This window comes from Crocodylus porosus, unplaced genomic scaffold (genome assembly GCF_001723895.1).
Source record: "Crocodylus porosus isolate Cpor-Errol unplaced genomic scaffold, CroPor_comp1, whole genome shotgun sequence".
NCBI lineage: Eukaryota > Metazoa > Chordata > Crocodylia > Crocodylidae > Crocodylus > Crocodylus porosus.
The window spans coordinates 105,643,750-105,665,979 of record NW_017728906.1 but is presented as its reverse complement, the minus strand read 5'-3'; the positions used below and the strand labels follow the sequence as shown (position 1 = coordinate 105,665,979).

Here is a 22,230-nt window from a genome sequence, read left to right as displayed (position 1 = left end):
AGGAACAATGGCCACAAGCTGAGAGAGGATAGGTTTAGGTTAGATATTAGGAAGAACTACTTCACTGTAAGGATGGCCAGAGCCTGGAATAGGCTTCCCAAAGAGGTGGTGCTCTCACCTTCCCTGGAAATCTTCAAGAGGAGACTGGATAGGCACCTGGCTGGCCCCTCCCACCCCCAGTGCTCATTCCTACCCATGGCAGGGGGTCGGACTCAGTGATCTGTCTAGGTCCCTTCCCACTCATTGATTCTATGATTCTATGAGTTTATAAATCCTTTGAATTCACAGAGTACAAGTTTTCTGTTTTATAGGCTGTATTGAATTCCTGTACTTGAGATACATTTGACTAAAAGAATTACTTGTTGTCAAAGTACGTTTTCTATCAAGCCCAGTGGAAACCTATATAAACATGAGCTTTGCCGCACAGCCCTCTTCTTTAAAGTTTGAATCCATAATGGTTACAGTAAAAAGTTTCATAAAAATCTAAAAAGTAAGATCTTCAGGTATTGCTACTTACAAATTTTGATGTCAAAATATTGTGGCAAAGATGCCCCCATATCTCTGTTCTTCACAAAATCTCTGTATTTGGCGGTTGTACTTGACAAACTGACAATTTTTGAGTAGGGGTGGAGTGTTGTAATTATGATAGCCCAGAAAATATATGGGAGGTGAAGGTTTTTTGTGATACCTTTTATTGGAACTATTTTATAGTTGGGGCATATTCTTGACAAGCCTTCTTCACATCTGAGTAAATCAGAATAAAATTGTTGTTGGATTTTTTTTTCTTCCATAAATGTTAATTTAGCAATAAAAGTTATTTAGGGAAAATCAAAAAAGTGCCTCTGTTTGTTTTATATGAGGAGATATTTTGGAGAACAGAGTCCCTCTAGTGTTCAGTTAGAAGTAGCAAGTTGCTCAGAAACTACTGAATAGAGTAGAAATACTGAAAGTACTGCAGTTTTTTTTAATCACAGTTTTCTTGACAACACATTCACAGTGTGAATTTCTAGATGTAAAAGGTTAAACTTGTTCTTGCTCATACAAGGAAATGCTATTACGACATGGAGGGACTTACCCCATAGAAGGAAGGCCGTTGCACATGACCTCTTCAGGTTTCCTTTGGGGAAGGGCAGCTTAGACTAGGCTTCAGCAGAATGCACCAATAGAGGATGACTCAGATTATCTCCCAGACACCCTTCCTATACTGTGACTTTTTGAGTCATGATGTCTGGTTTTGGATTTTAACTCCCAGTAAGTGGGAGATAGCAAGGGTCTTCTTCCACAGCACCTAAGTGACTTTTGTCCAAAATATTTAATTTGCTGTTGAGTGTGAATGCAATAATAAAATTTGCAAAAGAAATGAGTAACATTCTCACATATCTATACCTATTTGAGAAATGCAGGTTTCAAATTTACTGCAACCTGAAATGGGTATGATTTATGCTTTTAGGTGCTGAATTGCACATCTTTTATAATAGCATAAAATAATGCCAGGATTAAATGCATTACAAAGTCAGCGTATATAAAGAGCAGCTGAGACAGAGACAAAAATTAGCTTTTACAAATGTATTGAAACATGTGAAAGATGCTTCTTAAGTGCATTCTGACTACCGGAATTATGGTTGTCCTGCAAACTGTAGCTGTTTTCAAAGTCTTGCACTATCAAACATAAGAATTTGCTCATGATTGGAATCCTGTATATGAATGTTAATCAACTAGTTTAAGTATTTTACTACTTCTTTTTTTTTTAGAGCTAGCTTTCAGATACCTTCTGTTTCTGTATTTTTATTATTTGTATTATGTCAATGTTTGAAAAAAGGAACTGAAGAGAGCCCTTTATGCAATATGTCTGAGGAAGCACCCTTTAGAAAAAATTATATATATGCAGTTAAGCACTCTGGGCACCTATAACGTGCCAGACATCTCTGCTCCAGTGCATGCTAATTAGCACGCATCGGAGCTGACTTGATTAATCAAGTCTTCTGGGTTAATCGAGTCTGCTAATTGGCATGCTCCAGCAGCCTCCACATCATGTGTATTCAGCATCGCCTCATTTCAAAATGATGGCAGGGATGCTTTAACTAAAGATCATCAAATGAGCATTAGTTAAAGCACATCTGCCGCCATTTTGAAACATGGGACACTGAATATACATGATGCTGGGGGTACTTTAATTAGAGCGGCTCTGAGAGCCACTCTAATTAAAGTTCTTCCCACTGCATCCCTGACCACATGTTAAAGACACCCTCTGATGTCTGCTGCAAAATTCCTTGATCTGCTCGCTATTTTTATGCCATTTCTTATCAACAGTACATGAGCCCTAAGTTTTATTTTCAGTATTTTTCTCCAATCCCATACTTTTACAGTTATAACAAAACTTTCCTTTTTATTTCAGTCTTCTTCTACAAATATTTCTAATTTTGATCTGCCAAAAAATAAAGCTGTTGTATCCTCAATAAATAGTTACATTTTTTAAAGGCTGGTTAGTATTGCAACTAAAATCTCTCACTTGCTGTAATGTTTTCAGGCTTATTCAGGCATGTGGTCTCATAGCAGCAGTTGCAGTATTACAGTATATACTTGTGCTTAATTATTTAAGTAAAAGTATGTCATTGTACTCGCCATTCATTAATAAACCCAGTTCTTGCTGGTGTGTGATAATTGTAATTGGAAAAATATGGCTAAAACTCCAGTGAACAATGTTTTTGTATTATTTTTCTTGTAGGTAGCACGACTTATGGAAATGGGATTTTCCAGGGGAGATGCTTTAGAAGCTCTGAGGGCTTCAAATAATGACCTTAACTTAGCTACTAACTTTCTACTGCAGCACTGATGAAGAATTTTTTAAGTTGATTCATTTACCATTTGAAGGAGGATTGAAGCCACCTGCTGGATAGACTCAGAAAGTTAATTCCTAAGAAGTGGGGAAAGTCAAGAGAGAGAAACTACGTCTCCATAAATGATGCCTCAAAGTAATATTAACAAATGACACTGACTGTTCCCAAACCCTTAAATAAAGTAATAGTTCCCATTTTGTTTATCCTTTTAAACATTATTTTGATCTCCACTTATTACCAGATATCTTCAAAATTTGCTTAAAAATGGTCTTTCTCTTGTAACTCAAATATGTTATCTTTCCTATTTGCAAGGAAATACAAAAGCAACTAATGAGACTACAACTGCTGCATACAGATAGATTTGCCTTTCAAGAAAAAAATTACAGTTCTACTCTTTTACTGATTTCTCATCTCTGATATTTAATATTATTTTGGGGTTTTGGTCAGTAATGAGAAAATCTTCCAAGGTGGTGATATTATTTCAGTAGAGGGTTATGAGATTATCACATCATTCTTCATAAAATTTATTAATGCCTGTAATATTTTATTCCTTTTTAAATAAAAGTTGTTATTCACTATGCAATCCATGCAAGATACCAGAAATTTTATGTGGATCTTGTACAGCAGGTGATCAGCATAAATTTAAGCAAATATAAATTTAGCAGATGACTACTCAGGTCAGAAAGCACGGAAATATTTTAATGGAGTAATCAAAGGGAAATAAGTGATAAAAAGGATATAAAGCTGATGGCATTCACCTGGTTTGAACAGATTTGCATTGTAACAGCTGGATGCAATTAGTCTGGTATGTGCAACTTCAGTTTTTGAGCAGGTACATCTCTTTAGAAGGAAAATATTTTTAAAAAACCAAAGACATTTTTCTTCTTTCTATGTAGTTTTAGTTTTCAGCTGTCACAGATCTGAACTACCCTGGCTGTGCTCATTTGGCTGAAAGCAACACAGGCTGAAAACTTAACCTCTGGAAGCATCAGCTGAACTTGGCACAGGAGCCAACAGGATACTAATGTCAGGATATCCGGGATCTGGTTTTAGAGTTTAAAATAATAAAGACCCCATATTTGATCCAATTTTCAAAGGTATAGAAGTTTCACAGTATGGGAATATCTGTTTGCTCAACACCTGTGAAATCAAGCCAATTATTGCGAGATACCATGCACTTCCATGGGTGAGCTGAATTTTATACTTAAAGAATAATATATACATATATAATATATATTTTACATATATGTATGTCAAATGTAACATACAGATATGATACACAAAATTAAGGACATAAGAGGTGGCATCAGCAGAAAAAATGAAGTAGGAAGGGGCAAAACAGAAGGATAAAAGAATGTGTTGGAAACCAAATGGGATTTGTATAAAAAACCCAGCAATCTGACTGTGTCTGCAAAATGACCAGAGGAAAGACAACAGGTTTGTTCATACTTGAACCTATTATAATAGCAACTATTATATTTTCTCTTTGTAATTTCCATTGCTTAGAATGTGGAGAGGAAAACATTCTTGAGGCTGTGAACATGCTGACACAAGGTATTTAAAGGCAGCTACAGTCTGTGCCAATGATTCTCCAATTTTTATACTCAAGGCACCCCGTGTTAGACTCGAGGCACCCTTTGCAAAATGCCAGCTCTTAGTTTTCCCTCATTTTTTTGACTACAGAAAAATAATAGAGCAATTTTTCAGTTGCTAAGAATTAAAAAAGACCACAATGGGTCAGGATGCTTGTAACACTTTGGTTCCTATTCAAATCTCTGGGTTTATATTGTGAATCATATTTGCACAGCTAACAGTACTGTCATTGTGTGGCATCTGCTGGCACCCTTAAAAGGTTCTCAAGGCTTCCCAGGGTGCAGCAGTAGTCCTGGTTGGGAATCACTGATCTGTGCAAACAACAGCTGTTTTTCAGTGCAAGATTTGTTTGATGTGGCAATGATTGGCACTTCTTCCATATATGCTAAGGAGATTTCTGACTGTGACAGTAACAGGAAGAATTTAGAAATTACGACCAAAATAAAATGCAGTACTATCTACAACTTGTACAATACTTAATATTTTTTTAAAATTAAGCTGCATGCCCCAAATTATTGCATCATTTAAAAACAGGTACCTCTTAAAGCTTGGGCCTCTTTTTGTGAGCCAGTCACTTCTCCAGGTTAACAAAGTAACTTCGTAATAGGCTGCTATAAAAGATGGTAAATAATTCTGGGTGAATAAAATTCTGTCTATAGGAAAGGGATGTATTTACCTCTTGACCAGTGTATGTTACAAAGTTAAATATGAGAGATACCCTTTGAAGTACTGTCCTGCTTACACTGGAGCTGCATGGAGACCCAAGTAGCTTTTACACTAAGAATTTGAAAACCGGTAACGAGAGTTTAGTTCAAGACACTATAGAGTTTAGTTCAAGACATAATCTATTTATAGTTTAATGTTCTATGATCAAAATCATTCCTGTTTTATAAGTCAGTAATATCTAGAAGTCACCATCCCATTGTATTAAGCTTTCTGCAAAACATATTTAATCTCCAGGTATGAAATCCTGGCACCTTAGTGAAGCCAATGTCAAAACTCCCTTTGGACCCAACCGGGGCCAGAAGTTCACCCAACTTCCCTGTCTCAAAATACTTTGTCTGCCATAAAAAAAAAAATTTAAACTTTCCATAACAAAGCTTTTTGGGTCTTAGATGCTGCTAAGGAAAGTTCCAGTCTGACACATGTAGCAAAGGAAGACTTGTAGAAAACAGATCTTAAAAAATGTCTTTTGTGAGTCATCTGTGATAGACCAACTGGCTGTACATGCAGGGTAATTCCTTATAGTATATCTAAGCATTTTGTCCAGTGTAATTTGAAATGTCTCAAATAATGTAGTTTCTATATTAACTGCACTATACAAATGTATTTGAGGAAGCAAGGGAAAGTCTCTGTCCTTTCCCCAAACAAGATGCATAATTTTCTACGAGGAAGAGCTTAAAGGGTGAATTCCTAACTAATGGAGTCAGCGGGAAAATTCTCATTGGCTCTGGTAAGGCCAGAATTTCACCTTTGAGAATTTAAAGTCATTACCCCTCTGGCAAATTCCACTAGTACCTTAAGAACATTTTCTTACAATATAGAATGAAATCAGAATGATTTACCAGGGTACTTTTTTGAAATAGTGTATTTGGGAAATGGACAGGGCTTTTACATGGGACTGTTACACAGCTCTGCATTGTGAAATACTAGTTTCCCAGGGCCTTAAATATCTGCTAAACTGCAGTAGGATGAGGCTTCGTACAGGAGTTCATGTACTTGTCAAAATCTCTTCCTCTCACACAATAGGAGATGGAGATTACTACCTCTCAGACGATTAAATTCACAGTCAAATTTAGCTTCTTGTGTACATATTTGTGGTTCTAGTGCCTGTTTATAATATGCCCTAAGGAGATTATTATTTACTGGAAAAATATGTGCAGATATATTTTAAAAGAAAATCACAAAAAATATGTTTTGGGAGTGCTAAGATATTTAGTCATCTTGTATGTGTGATTATGATGTTATATATCACTCAGGAGAGCCTGATTGTAGCTATAATGTGTGTGTTGGAAGGAAATTAAAAATATATATCCCCGGGCTCCTCTTTCTTTCAGTGTATGTGTATGTTCACTGTATTTATAAAACTATATGAGAGGTGTCCAGACTTTGAAATCCTGAGAAGCAAATTGGCACATTGCTAGGAGGATTGTATCTCTCTGTGTGACTGCCCACATGTATATTTCTTTTAAATTGTACCTTACTTCATAAATGAATAGAAATCTTTTCTTGTTTTGGTTTTCCTGCAATAAAAATCTTCTCTTTATTAGCTTTGTTCTCACTGCTGTTACAAGGAGAGGTTGCTCTTGGACTATATTTTATACATCCTCAGTTACATGGTACATGTATTGGAGTCTGTTTTTCACTTTAACATTTCATGTTTACTTTGTATTAGGATTTAGTTTTTTGTTCCTGGAAGTATTTTGAAGACATATCTTAGATGTTGAAAATAAGTCCAACGCTTTATTAAGTTCTTCACATATGAATAACAGAAGGTCGTACTTGAACCTCACTTGTGCAAAACTAACTAGATTCAGAAAGATTATGTTGTTTATTTGTATGTCTGTAGCTCAGAGCTCTAGTTATAGACCCCATTTCACTGGGCACTCACAGGACAAAAATAGAGTCTCTTCCAAAGAGCGCATACTTTAGGTATAAGCCAAGAGACAGTAGTTGGAGAGAGATAAGCAGGGGAGTCCAAGAAAACAATGAAACAGTATTGACAAGATTCATTTCATCACATCAATAACCTAACAATTGTCGAGAGTTTTGTAGGCATCAAGGGAAAGGGAAGTTTTAGGAGGGGTTTGAAGGAGAACAATGGGGTAGTTTTGTGGGCATTTACAGGCAGCTCTTTCCAAGGCTGAGAGTAGATGTAGAAGGTAGTAGTAGAAGGTGTGAAGATACTTATTTGAAAAATAGACAATGGATGCTGGTGTTGGGAGGATGATCTAAGGCAGGAGTTAACCTCTCAGTACTAAATGAGAGAAGATAGGGATGGATAAGTCAAGAAGGGCCTTGACAGTAGTTGATGTTTGATGTGGTAGAGAACAGGGAGCAAATGGAAGTATGCAAAGAGAACGGCAACAAGGGTCAAAGTAATGAGCTAAGAAAGATAAACTTTCTATCAGCAATCTGGAGGGATAAAAGTAGAGCAAGGTTTGTCAAGGCCAGCAAAAGAGATTGTGCAGTAATTCAAGCATGATCTGCTAAGAGCTTATCTTCCCATGACCTTTTAGAAATGTGACCATATCTTAAAGAGTATTACATAGTCTGCATGTGAAGACCTAGGCAGAGTGGTTCACCGGGATTGATAAAAAAAAAAAAAAACACTTGAAAGCTCTGTATTTTAGACAAATTGTATGTGAGATGATGGCCAGTCACCTTTGACAAGCTATGTGAGAGAGTGATGGAGAGATGGAGATTTCAGCTGGAACAGAAGGAAGCAGGACTGGAGTAGAGAGATTGCTTTGTGGATGAGCTTACATCGAGATGATGGAGAAGAGAAGAGAGCAAGGGCAGTTCCATGGAGAGGACTGAGTAGGACAGGGGCAAAATGGCAATCCGGCTGGTGGCTGGACTCTACTTCCTAGCAGCCCCTGCCCCCATTGCTGTGGCCTGTTGCCATGGAGACCCCAGCAGCAGCAGCAGCACCATGACTGTGCAAGGCCAGGGTTTCCATGGAGACCAGCCCCAGCAGAGCTGGCCCAGTGTGCAGGTGGACAGGGAGCGGCTTGGGGGCCGGGGCTGGGATCTTGCAGTGATGATGGCATGGTCTGGAGCTGGGGCAGAACCACGATCCACTGCCTGTATGCCCCTGCCCAGGGTGCGCAGGCAGCATATCGCAGCTCTGCCCCGGCTTAACTGCACTGTCACTGCTGCAAGATCCTGGCCTCAGAGCAGCTCCCCACCCACCAGCTGTGCACCCTGCTGGCCTCCATGGAAACCCCAGCCCTGGCTGTCACTATGCTGCTGCTGTTGGGGTCTCCATGGAAACTGTCCTCAGTGTCTCAGGGGCTGCTGGGAAATAGAGGCTGCTGCAGGCCACAGCCAGCCTGCAAGCCAGTCTTTGCCCAGCCCTGGAGTAGGATCTTCTGAGGGACACAAGTTAAAAATGATAAAAAGAGTTGGGAGGGGAGCCAGAAGACCATGGGAGCCAAGGAAGGATGAGATTTCACACAGAGGAACGTGGGCAACTGTGTTTATTCAGGAACCTAATTTGGTGGGGGAAAGCTTCTTTATATTAAAACAAAATTTACTGGCAATAGGATATATCCCAGATCCAAAAGAGTTTAGTTTTGGAATGTCCATATGTAATTGCAATATCACTTTATGTAAATTAAAAATACATATATTAACCTTAATGTGAAAATCCTTTGATCTAATGGCTGTAATCAATAACACCAGTTGTATGAATAATAATAATTTTTTTGAATTTTTTAATGTGTTTGCTTTGAAGATGTGTAATGGAGAGGACATTTAAAATAAAAAAAATTGTTGCAAAATTATAAATTTGATAGGAAAAAGTTCTAGTACCTGAATCCACTTTCTCAGTTTTTGTAGCAATTTATATTTCATATTTTACAGTTAAATATAAGTTTAATTGTGTATTTTCTTGGTCTGTGGCAAGTTTTCTATTTAAAATATTTTTTTTCAGTCTGTTTCATAAAGATCATGTTTGTTAAACTATTCTGACTTGATACTGAATATGTATTCTTGTTTTGGAAAAGAATATTTTTTCCTACCAGACTGTTGTGCTGAAATGTAAATTAATGAGTCTAAATTACATCTTACCCCCTCCCAAAAAAAGAGCTGCAAGAAAATTTACATTGCATTTTCCATTTATAGAATTATGATATTGTAGTCCTTTAGATGCTAACAAGGGCAAACATGACCACAGGGTGGTGCTACTGTAATAGATTTAGGGCTTTAATTCTGATAATATTCATTTAAAAGTTTTAAATACCACCTTTAACTTCCTCTCCATTCATCTCTACAGATTATTTCTAACTTGTACAAATACTAAAATCATAAAATGCTTCTGCTAGTATGGATTTTGTAGCTATGACTGAAGTTCAGAGATGTCATTACTTCAGTCAAAACAGCATAGAAATATAGTCTTGAAAAATTAGGCTTGTGTTTTATAAATTAACATAATGACCATGCTTAAGGTGTTTACACAGATTATTTGCAAGTACTGGTATGTTTCTAATTTTGCAGTAGCTTAATTGTTAATCCATGTGTGAATATCTGTTTATAATAGTATTGTAGTTTGCAAGCTCTGAACACTGTTCTTCAGATGTTATCTCTGTGCTGCTCTAGTGTGTGTCTGCATGTGCGTTCCTGTGAAGTATCCCATATCTGATCTTATAATCTTTATTGTAATTCAAAGAGTGTGCACCAAGGAGTGTCAGAGATGGAACAAAAGCAACAGAGATTCAGTTACTGATGAGGACTGATAAGAAAAGGGATGAAAAAAATTCTACTAAATGCACTCGGAAGACAAACTGAGTAGCAGGAAATATGCAGATTTCCACAGGATAACTGCTTTGCAAGTGTGTAAACCGATTAAATCAAGCATTTTATGAGTCGCTTATGTGGAACACATGAATGAAGTATAGAAAAGCTTACCGTGCCTCAGAATTTGTCTGTCGACTACTCTTTACTGTGCTTTAAGTTAATTTAAAGGCTCAGGACAAGCATAGTGGCTCCTTAACCTGGCTGGGAAACACCGTGTATCTGTGTCCAAGAAGGCAGTTTTCCTGAAATGCTACCCGGGAGAACTCCTCTTCTGGTGTGGTTCAGTACCCGCTGAAGTGCAACAGCTTTAAGCCCACTTTATGGAAATGGGAGTCTCCTCCCTTGCTTGTTCCAAGGGCCTTATGGCTAAGGGCAAGCAAAACTCAGGGGCATCTGAACCTCAGGCCTCTGGGCTTGGGCCTGGAAGTAGGATGCCCGCCAAAGGTTTTCATAGTTTCATGGAAGGGTCGAAAGAGACCTGAGCAGATCATTGAGTCCGACCCCCTGCCATGGCAGGAAAGATTACTGGGGTCAAATGACCCCAGCAAGGTGTTCATCTAACCTCCTCTTAAAGACCCCCAAGCTAGGAGCCAGCACCACTTCTCTTGGAAGTTGGTTCCAGATCCTAGCTGCCGTGACTGTGAAGTAGCGCCTCCTGATATCTAACCTAAACCTACCCTCTGCCAGCTTGTGATCGTTATTCCTCGTCACTCCTGGCAGTGCTCGGGGGAACAGGGACTCCCCCAATGCCTGGTGGATGCCTGGTGGCCCCCTCTGACTAGTCTGTAACAGGCCACTAGATCCCCCCTCAGCCTTCTCTTTTGGAGGCTGAACAAGTTCAGGTCCCGTAGCCTCTCCTCATAGGGCCTGCCCTGCTGCCCCCTGATCATACGAGTGGCCCTCCTCCGGACCCTCTCCATGCTGTCGACATCCCTCTTGAAGTGCAGCGCCCAGAACTGGATGCAGTACTCCAGCTGCGGCCTGACCAGTGCCGCATAGAGGGGGAGGATCACCTCCTTGGACCTGCTCGAGATGCATCTGTGGATGCATGACAAGGTACAGTTGGCCTTCCTGACTGCATCCCCACACTGCCCGCCCATGTTCATCTTGGCATCAATGATGGCTCCAAAATCCTTTTCTGCCCCTGCACTGACGAGAAGGGAGTTCCCCAGCCTGTAGGTATGGTGCTGGTTTTTCCTCTCCAGGTGCATCACCTTGCACTTGTTGGTGTTGAATCCCATCGTATTCTCATCCGCCCATCCCCGTAACCTGTCTAGGTCTGATTGTAGCCTATTCCTCCCTTCTAGCATACCCACATCTTAGTGTCATCAGCAAATTTGAGCAGGGTGCTTTTTACCCCCTCAACCAAGTCACTGATGAAGATGTTGAACAGTGCAGGCCTGAGGACCGAGCCCTGCGGAACCCCACTGCCCCACATTCCTCCAAGTCAAAAATGACCCATACACTACCACTCTCTGGGTGCAGCCCTCCAGCCAGTTGGCGACCCGTCTGACTGTGTGGGTGTTGACACGACAGTCCCCCAGTTTCTTAATGACAGCGGGGTGAGAGACAGTTTCGAAGGTCTTCCAAAAGTCCAGGAAGGGTATGTCCACTGCTACCCCTGCATCTAAGGATTTGGTGCTCTGGTCATAGAAGGCCACCAAGTTGGTCTGACAGGAGCTGCCTCTAATGAACCTGTGTAGGTTGCCCCTAAGCATAATCTCCCCTGCTGGCCCCTCATGGACATGTGCCAGAATAATTCTCTCAAAAAGCTTACCCAGGATTGAAGTAAGACTAACTGGCCTATAGTTTCCCGGGTCCTCCTTCCTCCCCTTTTTGAAGATGGGAACCACATTGGCCCTCTTCCAGTCCTCTGGCACCACACCAGGGCACCACAAGCGCTCATAAAGCTGTGCCAAGGGTCCCGCAATGACTTCAGCTAATTCCCTCAGTACTCTAGGGTGGAGATTGTCCGGACCAGCTGATTTGAATACATCCAGTCCCTCCAGAAGTTTGCTGACTAGTTCCTCACTAACCCTTGGCCTAAGTGCGCCTCCCCTGGGGTCTAAGCGGGGCCCAGAGCGGGGGTGGCTGTTCTGGTCCCTGCTCAGGAAAATGGAGGCAAAGAACTCGTTAAATAGGTTAGTTTTGTCGTCTGGTATGACAACCAAATTTCCTAGCATGTCTTGCAGGGGCCCCACATTAACCTGGAATCTTCTTTTTGCCCTCATCTTCCCCTTCCCCCAATTAGCCTAGTTTAAAGCCTGCTGGAGGAGATCCGCCAACCTAGAAAAAAACACATGCTTGCCGTTAGGGGAAAGGTGGAGCCCATCCCATCTGAACATGTCTCTTGCCATGATGTGTGGGTTGTTGTCGAGGAAGCCAAAGCCCACCTTGAGGTACCATTCCCGAAGCTGCCAGTTGGTCTCTGCGATGCATGTCCACGTCCACTCACTGGTAAAACAGAAGAGAAAACCACCTGTGCACCCACCTCTTTCAACACGCCCCCCAGAGCGTGGTAGTCTGCCATCAGGTGATCAGGGCTTCTCCTGGCTACATCATTAGTACCCACATGGATTAGGACCATGGGGTAGTAATCGGTGGGCTGGATCATGACCTAGATCATTCCCTTCATGTCCAGAATCTTTGTTCTGGGTAGGTAGTAGACCTCACATGTTGAGGGGTCCTGGTGACAGATGGGGCCCTCTGTACCTCTTAGGATGGAGTCACCTATGACGATCACTCAACACCTTTTCCTCCAGGACTGCTTAGCTCCTCCAGCCTGCTTGGGTTGTGGAGAGTACGGAGTTGCCTCCTCTCTGGTTGCCTCCTCTCCTTCCTTCTCCTCCAGAGTTGCCAGGGCCTCGTACCTGTTCTGTAGCTGGACTGAAGGAAGTGGTACCGTTGTGTTGTGAACAGCTCTGGTTCTGGAGGTGGCCGTCTGCCACTCTGCAGTGGAGGGCACTTCCCAAGGTGCTTCTTCCTTGGTTGTGTGGCCCTGCAGGGAAAGGAAATAGCCGTCAATTTTGTCCTCACATCCCTGATTCCTCTCAGCCTAACCTCCTCCTGGAGCTCCCTCACCTACACCTCCAGGGCCCTAAGGTGGGCAACCCCCGCAGGCCCGGGGGTGGGGGAACGCCAGCCCCCCCATGGGCTCTGTCTGGGTGGAGGCCTTAGACAAGCCCCGGGCCCTAGCAGCACTCTGTGTCGACACGATCGTAGGAGTTGCTGCTTGTTTTGAAAACATCTGAAGATCCATGTGTGGGTGGAGGATGTTTGCTGGTAGAAGGGCCACTTATGGTTCTGGATACTTGCATTTGGCATTAGTTTTGGCTAATTTGGCCATGGATACAAATTAAATTAAAAAAAAAATTACAGCTGGAGAATTTTTAGTCAAATTCTACTTACATATTTTCAGACTTCTAAATATAGCAAGCTGGGGAGCAGAGCCCAAATACATGGGCAGCATGTATTGGTTCTCATTGGTTCTCAACCTTTATGATCTGGCAGCCTTCCCCACCCTAGTCCCCACCCCAGCACTGTCCCTTGGGATCTGTTTCCTCTTTGCGAAAGTGCTGAGTGCCAGGCTGTCCCACACACACTCGTTCCAGCACAAGAAACAGCAGAGTCATTTGTGCAGCTCTTAGCAGAGTTAAGCACCCTGTTCCCTGTGCTAGAAGTGCGCAAAAGCAGAATCTTTTGCATGGGGTTTTGGGGGGCGTTTGGCCAGCCCCCCTTGGTGCTACTCATGTAGTCCAACAGTTGAAAACCACTGGTCTAGTAGCCATGATACTGGGTTGGGACTCCAGAAACTTCTCCTTCTGGTTTTTCCACTGGCCATCAGCAACTCATTTCACCTCTCTTTTTTCCTTCCCGCCCTCCATATGGGTTGTGGCACAGTTATGGGGCTAAACTGCATCTCTGACCCCACCTGTTCTCCCATGCCTCAACCAGTCCACTGTATCTTAGGCTACAGTCCTCATGTGCTAACCAGGATTCACTTTGCGGTCTCCTCAGTGTCTATGAAAACTGAGTAACATAGTGAGCAAACAGCCTTCTCAAAGTCAAATATGATTTATTTAGAACCAAAGCATATAAAGGACAAGTCTAAAAACAATAAACCAGTCTACGTGCATGCCTTCTCTTAAGGCTTACCCATGTCCAGGTCTGGAAGGACACAACTGCTGCTGACACTCCACAGAATCACTTTCTGGGTCAGTTGGGTCATCTTTGATCTGACCATTGACATCATCTTGCCTGATAATGCAAGAGACTGGATTTGAGGGGACTCACGAGATCCCGTCTAGATCTGTATTCCTCTTCTTCACCTTAGAAGTGCTCTTTAATTTCTCTTAGTCCTTTGATCCATTTCCCTGTTCAGCAAGTAGCTGTGTCACTTCAGACGGATCCTGGAAGTTAGTCATCACCTTGTAACTACCCCTTCAGTGCATCTTACTGTTTATTAGGAAGTTTGTTTTCCTTCTTGCTCTTTCAACAGCCCATTCTTAAGTTAGGTAATATATTCATTTCAGAAACTAATAAGCCAACATACTTAGTCCATGCATAGCATTTGATGAAGTAGGCTGTTACCTATGAAAGCTTATACCTTTCTGAATGAGTTAATCTTTAAGGTGCCACCCTGCCCTGCCTTCTGCCATACCTCTACAGTAACTTTGACTCACTGACCAGGTCACTCGTAGTATTATTGAAGTGTATTCTTCATCCATTACAGTATGCTCTTTTGGTCACCAGCTATCTTGTACTAAATGTTTGCAAAGAGTTCAGGAAATGGATTTCCAAATTCAGTTGGTCCTCTAGGTTTTGTTGTTACACAAATTACATCTACTACAGTTACAAAAATGATGGTTCAAAAGCTATTGACTGAGGCAGTTAAACAATAAGAAAATAAACCTACTTATCTTAACAGAAGTTTAATAAAACAGTTGTCTGTGGCCTCTTAGATTGATCATTGAAACAAAAAGTAGCTTAATGAAGTTACATTAAAATAAATTATAATGCAAATTAAAGCTATAATTTCTTCTAAATTCTATGCATGTGCTTCCTTTCTATCTTATCCCATTCCAACTGTAAAAAAGACTTGCCAGAAAATGCAAAAATTATTAGAATTCCTGCACTTGACTCTGAAACTAAGACTTTCCTCTGAAGTTCCCTGGGAAGATTCAACATCCGCATCAACAAGACTCCCCAAAATACATGACCTTTCTCTCTCTTTAAACCTCTTTTTAGGTTTCATTTAAAATAACTGATTTAACTTACATATCCAGTTTTTATGCTGTACAGCCTCATTCTAGCAAGCCCTGTTTATAACAAATACTGCTTTTAGCAATCCCAACAGAAAGCTTATTTTCACTATTATGATACAGCACATTGACTAACTATAGTATACTCTCTTTGAATGAGCTTTTCTCCTAGTCTCGTGGACGTTTGTTATCATGAGGTTGTTCTAGAGCAACGTTTTAGGTGTATGAACTAGTTTTCACTGTTTCAGCCTTTGTCATTCAAGCAATGGGCAGGATTTTCCTGACATAAAGGATATGTAAAAACCATGCAGTTGCAGCTCGATCCCAAAGATTCATAGATTAGTATTAAATTCCAAAGTATATTCAGAGACAGTAGCCTTCCAAAAGGCCTAAAGGACTATGGAGCTGATGAGTTGTTTTGACAGCATCCTAGCCATTGCCCCATCATTCCCAAACACCTCCAGTCCTTTCCCCAGCATCATACAAATCTTCTGAGTCCTCAGGTGCTGTGCACCATACAAAGTGTGTAGGAGAAAAACTTGAAAGCCAGTGGCAGAAAATGTGGGTTGAAACAGACAAGTTGAGCATGGTAGCTTGTGCCTGAAGCAAGTGAGCTGCTGGTATTATCTCAATGAGGCTTAAGATGTGAAAACAATACTTTATTTACAGGAACTTCTATGAAGAACCTTACAGTAAAGAATGAAGTTATGCTATTGTCTTTGCAAGGGTCTGGGACTTAACTTCGTGACACAGGATTTGTTTCACCTTGTGCTGCTGCTACTTGTCCTTGGGGCACGCTTGTGCCACATGCTCTCTGGCCCACAGCTGGTTACCCCAGGTGGGATAGGCAAGGCTGGGACTGGCAACTGTGCTGGCCCCAGCAGCCTCCCCTGGGGCTTTGAAGGCCTTGGGGAGCAGCAGTTGTGATGCTCCTGCTGCTCAGAGCCTGGCTGGCTGTGAGCATGGATCTGACCAGCCACGCTCTGGTTTTGGGTGGCACGCACTGCCTCGACGTGAGGTGCCCCACTTTTGTTTCACATGGGTTTTTTTGACCCCAGGATCTCCCAGGGTCAAAAAATCCACCTTCACTACTACCTTGCAGTGTGGGGAACACCTGAATGTGCGGTGTGTGGTGCCACAGGTGGGTCTGCGGTGCCACATGCTGCACGTCCATGCTCATCTGGACATGGCCAGAATGCCCAGGAAGTATATGGTATTCCAGGATCAACGTGGATAAGGCAACTTGCACCAGGACTGTCTTGGTTCTACACGTTCTGGACATGCTGTGTTCCCAGGAGGACTTACTCTATGCCATACAGTTGACCATGACTCTACATTTTGCTTTCCAAAAACCAAGTGCATGTTTTACTGAGAGCCTTGTTGTATGGGGAAATGTGGTATGCATTTTGCACCTCTGAACTATAGTTTATTTGATTGTTTTTCATATACTTCAACTAGAAACTATGAGGTAGACTTTTGAAGAGAGAGTTGGCTGATTGCCTTTGAAAAATATAGCCTATATACTCAGTAAGTTACCTACAAAAGGACTTCGAATAAATACTAGTATTTACAATATAAGTTACTAGTAAGTCCTTTCCCCCCATTATTAGACCACTGAAAACTGATGTGCTACAGGTCACCAGAGGATAAAACTTCCTGTGGTGAAGAAAATCAAAAAAGCTGTATTCCTCTGTCAAAACTTATTCTGCCCCAGGGATAGTTTTATGTGCAGCTACTAGCAGAGAAAGTGTTGGTGGATAAAATCTTTTTTTGTGTGTTTTTTTTCCCACCAGCTCACATACATTTGTCCCCTTGGGGAAGATATGAGAGAGAGAAAAAAAACCCACAAGTAACAGATAGCCACATTAATCTACTTCTTGAAGGCACTCTCACACGCCCTTTTGATGATGACCATAAAAGAACCAAAACAGAATAAAATAGACTATCTAGACTTTCTCCAGGAGCCAAACATCTCCTTTTAGGTACTCCTCCCAAGTATTAAGAAGTCCTGGAGAAGGAATTCACAACCTTACTTTTGCACCTTTAGTAATGGTAGCCTTTCACTATTCACCGGCCGGCCTTTTCCCTGGACACAAATTATCTAGCATTTAAGTGCTGGAAAGGGTGGGTTGGCAAAGGAAAACCTGAAGGAGGGGGAAGAGTCAAGGGTCTACAGTTAAAAGCTGGGCTGCATGATCTTTGTTTATGATCTTAGTTGTGGTAATGGTAAAAGGCCTATCGCATGCTGTATCACTTTCTCCTTCTGTTAAAATCTGAGCTACTGTGGGTGAGCTGCTTTTCTGTTTGGAAAATTCCTAGATCGTTGTGCTTCACTATAAGACAGAAACTGCACTGTAAACTCAGAAGTGTTTGCTGCAAGCCAGGGCTCTATCTGGCTCAGTCAGGAACGGCACAAAAGGCAAAGAAAATTATGTCCTTACTTCAGTGATCTTACAAGCTGAGGGTCCAGTCCTGAAGGGTGTTGTGACTGTTGCCTCCCTTTGACTTCAGTGAGAACTGAGAGCGTTCTGCCCCTCAAAGAGTAGTCATCACCTCTGCTGGTTCAGCTGGTCACTTAGATCCTGATCCTATGATGTGCAGATTACAATTTTTTTAAATAAGTGTCTAAGGGTAAGTAACTTAAGTAAGTTTGGTGAAAGAAGTGCATTTGAAGGAGGGCATGGAACACAAGCAGTACATGGAAAATGGAGCTTTTGTGACATCTGTAGTCGGTTTAGGAACAAGTGGAAGCTTTGTTACGTACAAAAAAACATTTGCAATTCACAAGACATGTTTTATTATTTGAAGAAAAAAATTAATACAGAATAAAGCCTAGTAAGGTTTCTGTTAGGAAAACATGTTTTTGGCCACAAAGAAAAGCATGGAAAAGGTTTTCCAGACTTTTTTAAAAGTACATTTATTCATTTCAAGCTCCTACTAGTGTGTGCAAAAAATATGCGTACATTGTTTTTATATTCTTTCCTCTGTCCAAATTCATGAGTAGATTGCCAAAGTAATTTAAGAACATACGCAATGCCATTCTGGGTCAGACCGATGGTCCATTTTGACTAGTATCCTGTCTCCAGCAATGGCAGGAGTGGATGCTTTAGAGGAAGAGCATATGAACAAGGTATATCTAGAGTGGCCATTCACCACCTTTGGAAAACATTTCTAATTATCTGAATTGGTCTAATAAAAGATCGGATTTACCCAAAGAACCCTGTCTGTCTTTGAAAAACATGCTCTTGAGTCTGGCACCTTAGACCACATGGCTGTTTCATTTATTTCCTCTACAGAATTTGTCACTTGCCTGGAAAAGCAGCTGGTTCTGGTCATTCTTTTAATTACTGAAGTTTAGTAAAGATTGTAATGTTCGCCTTCCAGTTTCTTGATAGAATGGTCATAAAGTCTACAGACAAGCTTCACAGACCTGAGTCATCCAAAGTTAGGTTACAAACAGGCAATGCAAACAACATACAGTAGTATCTAGTCTTCAGAAGCTGAGAGAGTCCCAACCTCTGTCCAGGGCAAGGACTCTCTCTTTCTTCATTATATGTATTAATATTGTACTTCTAATTATTATGCCTGACTAGTGCCATCACATGTGACCTATAAACATCTCAAACTTTATGTGTAGTTTGTACAACTGTCATGACCCTGATTTACAAAAACATTCAGAGCTTACAATAGCTTTCCAGAAAGTTAGTTGTTAGTGGGTGAATCTCTCTATTTCTAATACATGAGTAATCTTAAATAGTTTACAAAACCTAGGTTTTTCAGTCTTACATATGGTCCTACCCAGTATAGTTAAGGCAATGCAACTGCTCTTGACCCATTTGAAGAAGGGCAGAGATTGCTTTCTAAAAGCCTTTACATTTAGTTAAAATAGTCATAATTTGAAAATCTGCTCTGTGCTTTCCCCTAAAATAAAGGGCAAGCTTTTAAGCTTACTAGCAAAATGAAAACATGTAGTTCTCCTCATACCCTCAGTTCTCTTTACTGTCTCAGACCTTTGCCAGTTATTAGACTGCAGTCACTAATTACAGGAATTGTTGTGATGGACTTCACAGTTCTCTTTTGTACTTTTCCCACAATACAATGTCGGGTTGCTGGAGAATTTCAGAAATTTTGAGTCACTTTCATTTTTTAAATTTACTGTAGATAAGGCGAGCTTAGATAGCTGAGGTCTGACTTTTGTTCCTGCTGCTCTTTTAACCCAGTCCTAGTCACTAGTGGACACTCGGTATATATTGGTATAATTCCAGTCACAGGAAAGAGAGAAAGCTGGCTTCATGCCATGGAGAGTTTAAGGTGGTCAAAAACAGTTTCCAACTCGGTTTGCTAGGTTCAAGTACACCAAATTAAATCCTGAATGGTTAAAAGCTCATGGCAACTCCCTATATTTAGGAAGCAAACTAAATATTGAGTATGTCCAGAAGGTAAAGCTGCATTATATGCAAAGCACAGCAGGACATTTCCAAGAGGTTTTGAACATATCTTGTATGTCAGTTTAGCAACTTCTGAGAATTAAGTACCTCCTATGCCTTTGTTTTTAGCTGAATTTTGTGTGATGCCCTGTACCTAGCAGAAGCACTGCATCTTCAGCATACAACACATGTCTGTCAGCATGTTAGAACTGGTTTCAGGAATCATTAAACCTTGTGGCTATGTATAGTTAGTTATGTATAGTTAGTTATACACACCCACAATATGTAATAAATGAAATATATATCTTGGCCTAAAGCTGTATCTATTCCCCGTTTTTTCTTAAAACTTCCCACCATGGCACTGCCCCTGGGTCACCATCACTGCAGGCAGTAAAAGAATATAAATGCTGCTAGTGATATTACTCCAGGGTCATGCTGCGCTGCACAGGAACAATGGTAAAAATGCCAACCTCTTCACTTGCATTCCAACTTCTGCTGCTATGCATGGAGTCACACCAGTGCAGTTGGGGTAATTTTAAGTTAAAGCTCTAAGCAGATGAAGGCAAACTGACAAAGAGCTAGCTAAATTGACAAAGAGCAAGCTCCTTGGTTGTGGCTGTTGCTGTTGCTTTCTGAAGGTGTCTTGGCAGTGGAAGAGGAGAGAGTGGAGCCACTGTTTTTAAAGATCCTGAGGAGCCTCCTCTTATAGCCTCTGAATGCAAAGAAATAAATGATAGGATCAATGCAACAGTTCATGTTCATCATAGCCACTGTGACTTGTAAAGACATCTTGAAAGCTTTCTGCTCCAAGCAGGATGGCTGGTACAAGATCTTCCTGATCATGAACTGAATGATATTTACGTGGTAAGGGCTAAAACAGATCACAACAGCCAGGAGCACCACCACGATAACTGTGACAGCCTTTCGGTGGTGCCCATTCTTGTCGGTCAGAGGGTTTTCTTTGGCTGTTCTGCACAATTTGAGGTTGATCCGCACGTAGCAAACCAATATAATTCCGACAGGCAAGAGGAACCCCACCATGCAAGCTCCCAGGAGGATGATGGGGAGTTTGGGAATCTCTTCAAAGTTGAAGTACTCCATGCAGGTCAGCTTGTCTCCCATCACCTTTGTCATGGGCCGCATGAGCAGTGGCATCGTCTGGATGAATACTAGCAACCAGACCACCCCACAGATATATTTTACACGGCTGACCCTTCTGAACTTGCCCAGACACCGGCTACGGACCACTGCAATGTAGCGGTCCACACTCACGCAGGTCATGAAGTAGATGCCCACGTAGGTGTTCATGTAGAAGATGAAAGCTGTCACCCGGCAAAACACGTCCCCAAAGGGCCAATTGAATTCCAGGAGATAGTAGGCAATTCTTCCTGGCAGTGCAAGTGTGAAGAGGGCATCGGACAGAGCCAGGTTGATCAGGTAGAGGTCAGTAGAGTTGATTTTCTTCTTCCCTCGCTGAAAGGTGACACAAAGGGCAAGGATGTTCCCACAGGAGCCAAAGACCAGCAGGATTATGTAAAAGCATGAAAAAATCACCTTTGCTGTGTAGCGGTGGTGGTGCACGTTGCAGCCGCTGTCACTGCCGTTGGTGAGGTTGGCGAGCAGCAAGGTGGCAGCAGCCATTCCGGGTGTGTGCTTCTGCTTGGAAGAAGAAGAGACAGTGACTTACAGCAAGCAAGACCCACAGACAAAGCAACCAGGCTGTGAACCACAGCACTCTCTTAAGCTTAGGAGAGTCTAGTGAAGGCTCGCTTCCCACGAGCCAGGAACAAGGCTGCTGTCATTTAGAAAACTCTGATTTCAGTCACATTCTCAACAAGACTGTGACTCCCTCTCTGTCTCTTAAACCATTTCTTTTTCAGCTAAAGCCAAAGGGGGGTGTAATCTGTAAGAGAGCACCTTTGAGAGCTGTTTGGACAGTCGATGAGCTGTGATGTCACTGGCTGCTGATTGGGGGGAACGTGGGATTTCAAACCAAAAAGTCCATAACCAGAGAGGGGAAGTTTAGAAGAGCAACATCCCTCACCAGACCTGTGTTTTTCTCTGGTTTTGAAAGAAAACCAGGAAAAAAAAGAGAGAACAAAGAGAAAAATGGCCATTTCCAAATATTTACTGGGATAGGTCAGGATGAACCCTCTTGCAACATCTATTTATCCTTGTTTAAAACCCTGTACAACTGAAAAAAAAGAAAAAATAACATCTCTAAAGGATGTCACCCGTGGCCCATGGCCAGATCCTGAAGCGCTTGCTGGGTCTGCCTGGGCTGCTCCCTCTGGGACAGGTCAGGTTTGGCGCTGGGGCGTAAGCGGGGGATGCTCTGGCCCTTGTGCGCTCCGGATCCCACTTGCTGCTCCCAGCTCTGCCGGCGGGCGTGGGAGCCCGGGGACCATCTGGCCATGGGGCACCTGCTCTCACCTGCCTCCGCCTGGGGGGATCCCGGGTCCTGCACCGCTCCCAACCCTGATTTGATCCGGGGGAGCCGCTCCTGCCCCAGCCCCAGGCACTGTGCCTCTCCACCCCGGCTCTTCCCCCTGCTCTCAGCAAGGCGCCCGCGAGCTGCCCGGCGCCGCCCCC

The 22,230-nt window shown here is 42.1% G+C and overlaps 2 protein-coding genes across 3 annotated transcripts in view; one reads left to right on the top strand and one right to left on the bottom strand.

The window, feature by feature from the left end:
* The window catches only part of UBAC2 (UBA domain containing 2), a 144,006-nt gene extending 137,310 nt beyond the window's left edge, over window positions 1-6,696 (top strand). Inside the window, exon 9 of the mRNA XM_019528490.1 lies at window positions 2,726-6,696. Within this exon, the coding sequence (XP_019384035.1) occupies window positions 2,726-2,833 (108 nt within the window). The 3' untranslated portion in view covers window positions 2,834-6,696. The remainder of the gene's footprint in view (window positions 1-2,725) is intronic.
* An 11,295-nt stretch (window positions 6,697-17,991) lies between these two features.
* Window positions 17,992-22,230, bottom strand: part of LOC109306369 (G-protein coupled receptor 183-like) — a 5,285-nt gene continuing 1,046 nt past the window's right edge. Inside the window, exons 1-2 of one of the 2 annotated variants that reach the window (XM_019529712.1) lie at window positions 22,072-22,180; window positions 17,992-21,294 (exon numbers count right to left, since the gene is read on the bottom strand). In XM_019529712.1, the coding sequence (XP_019385257.1) occupies window positions 20,221-21,279 (1,059 nt within the window). In that variant the 5' untranslated portion in view covers window positions 21,280-21,294; window positions 22,072-22,180 and the 3' untranslated portion in view covers window positions 17,992-20,220. Of the gene's footprint in view, window positions 21,295-22,071; window positions 22,181-22,230 lie in introns of those variants that run through there. The other variant, XM_019529711.1, reaches the window with a different exon arrangement.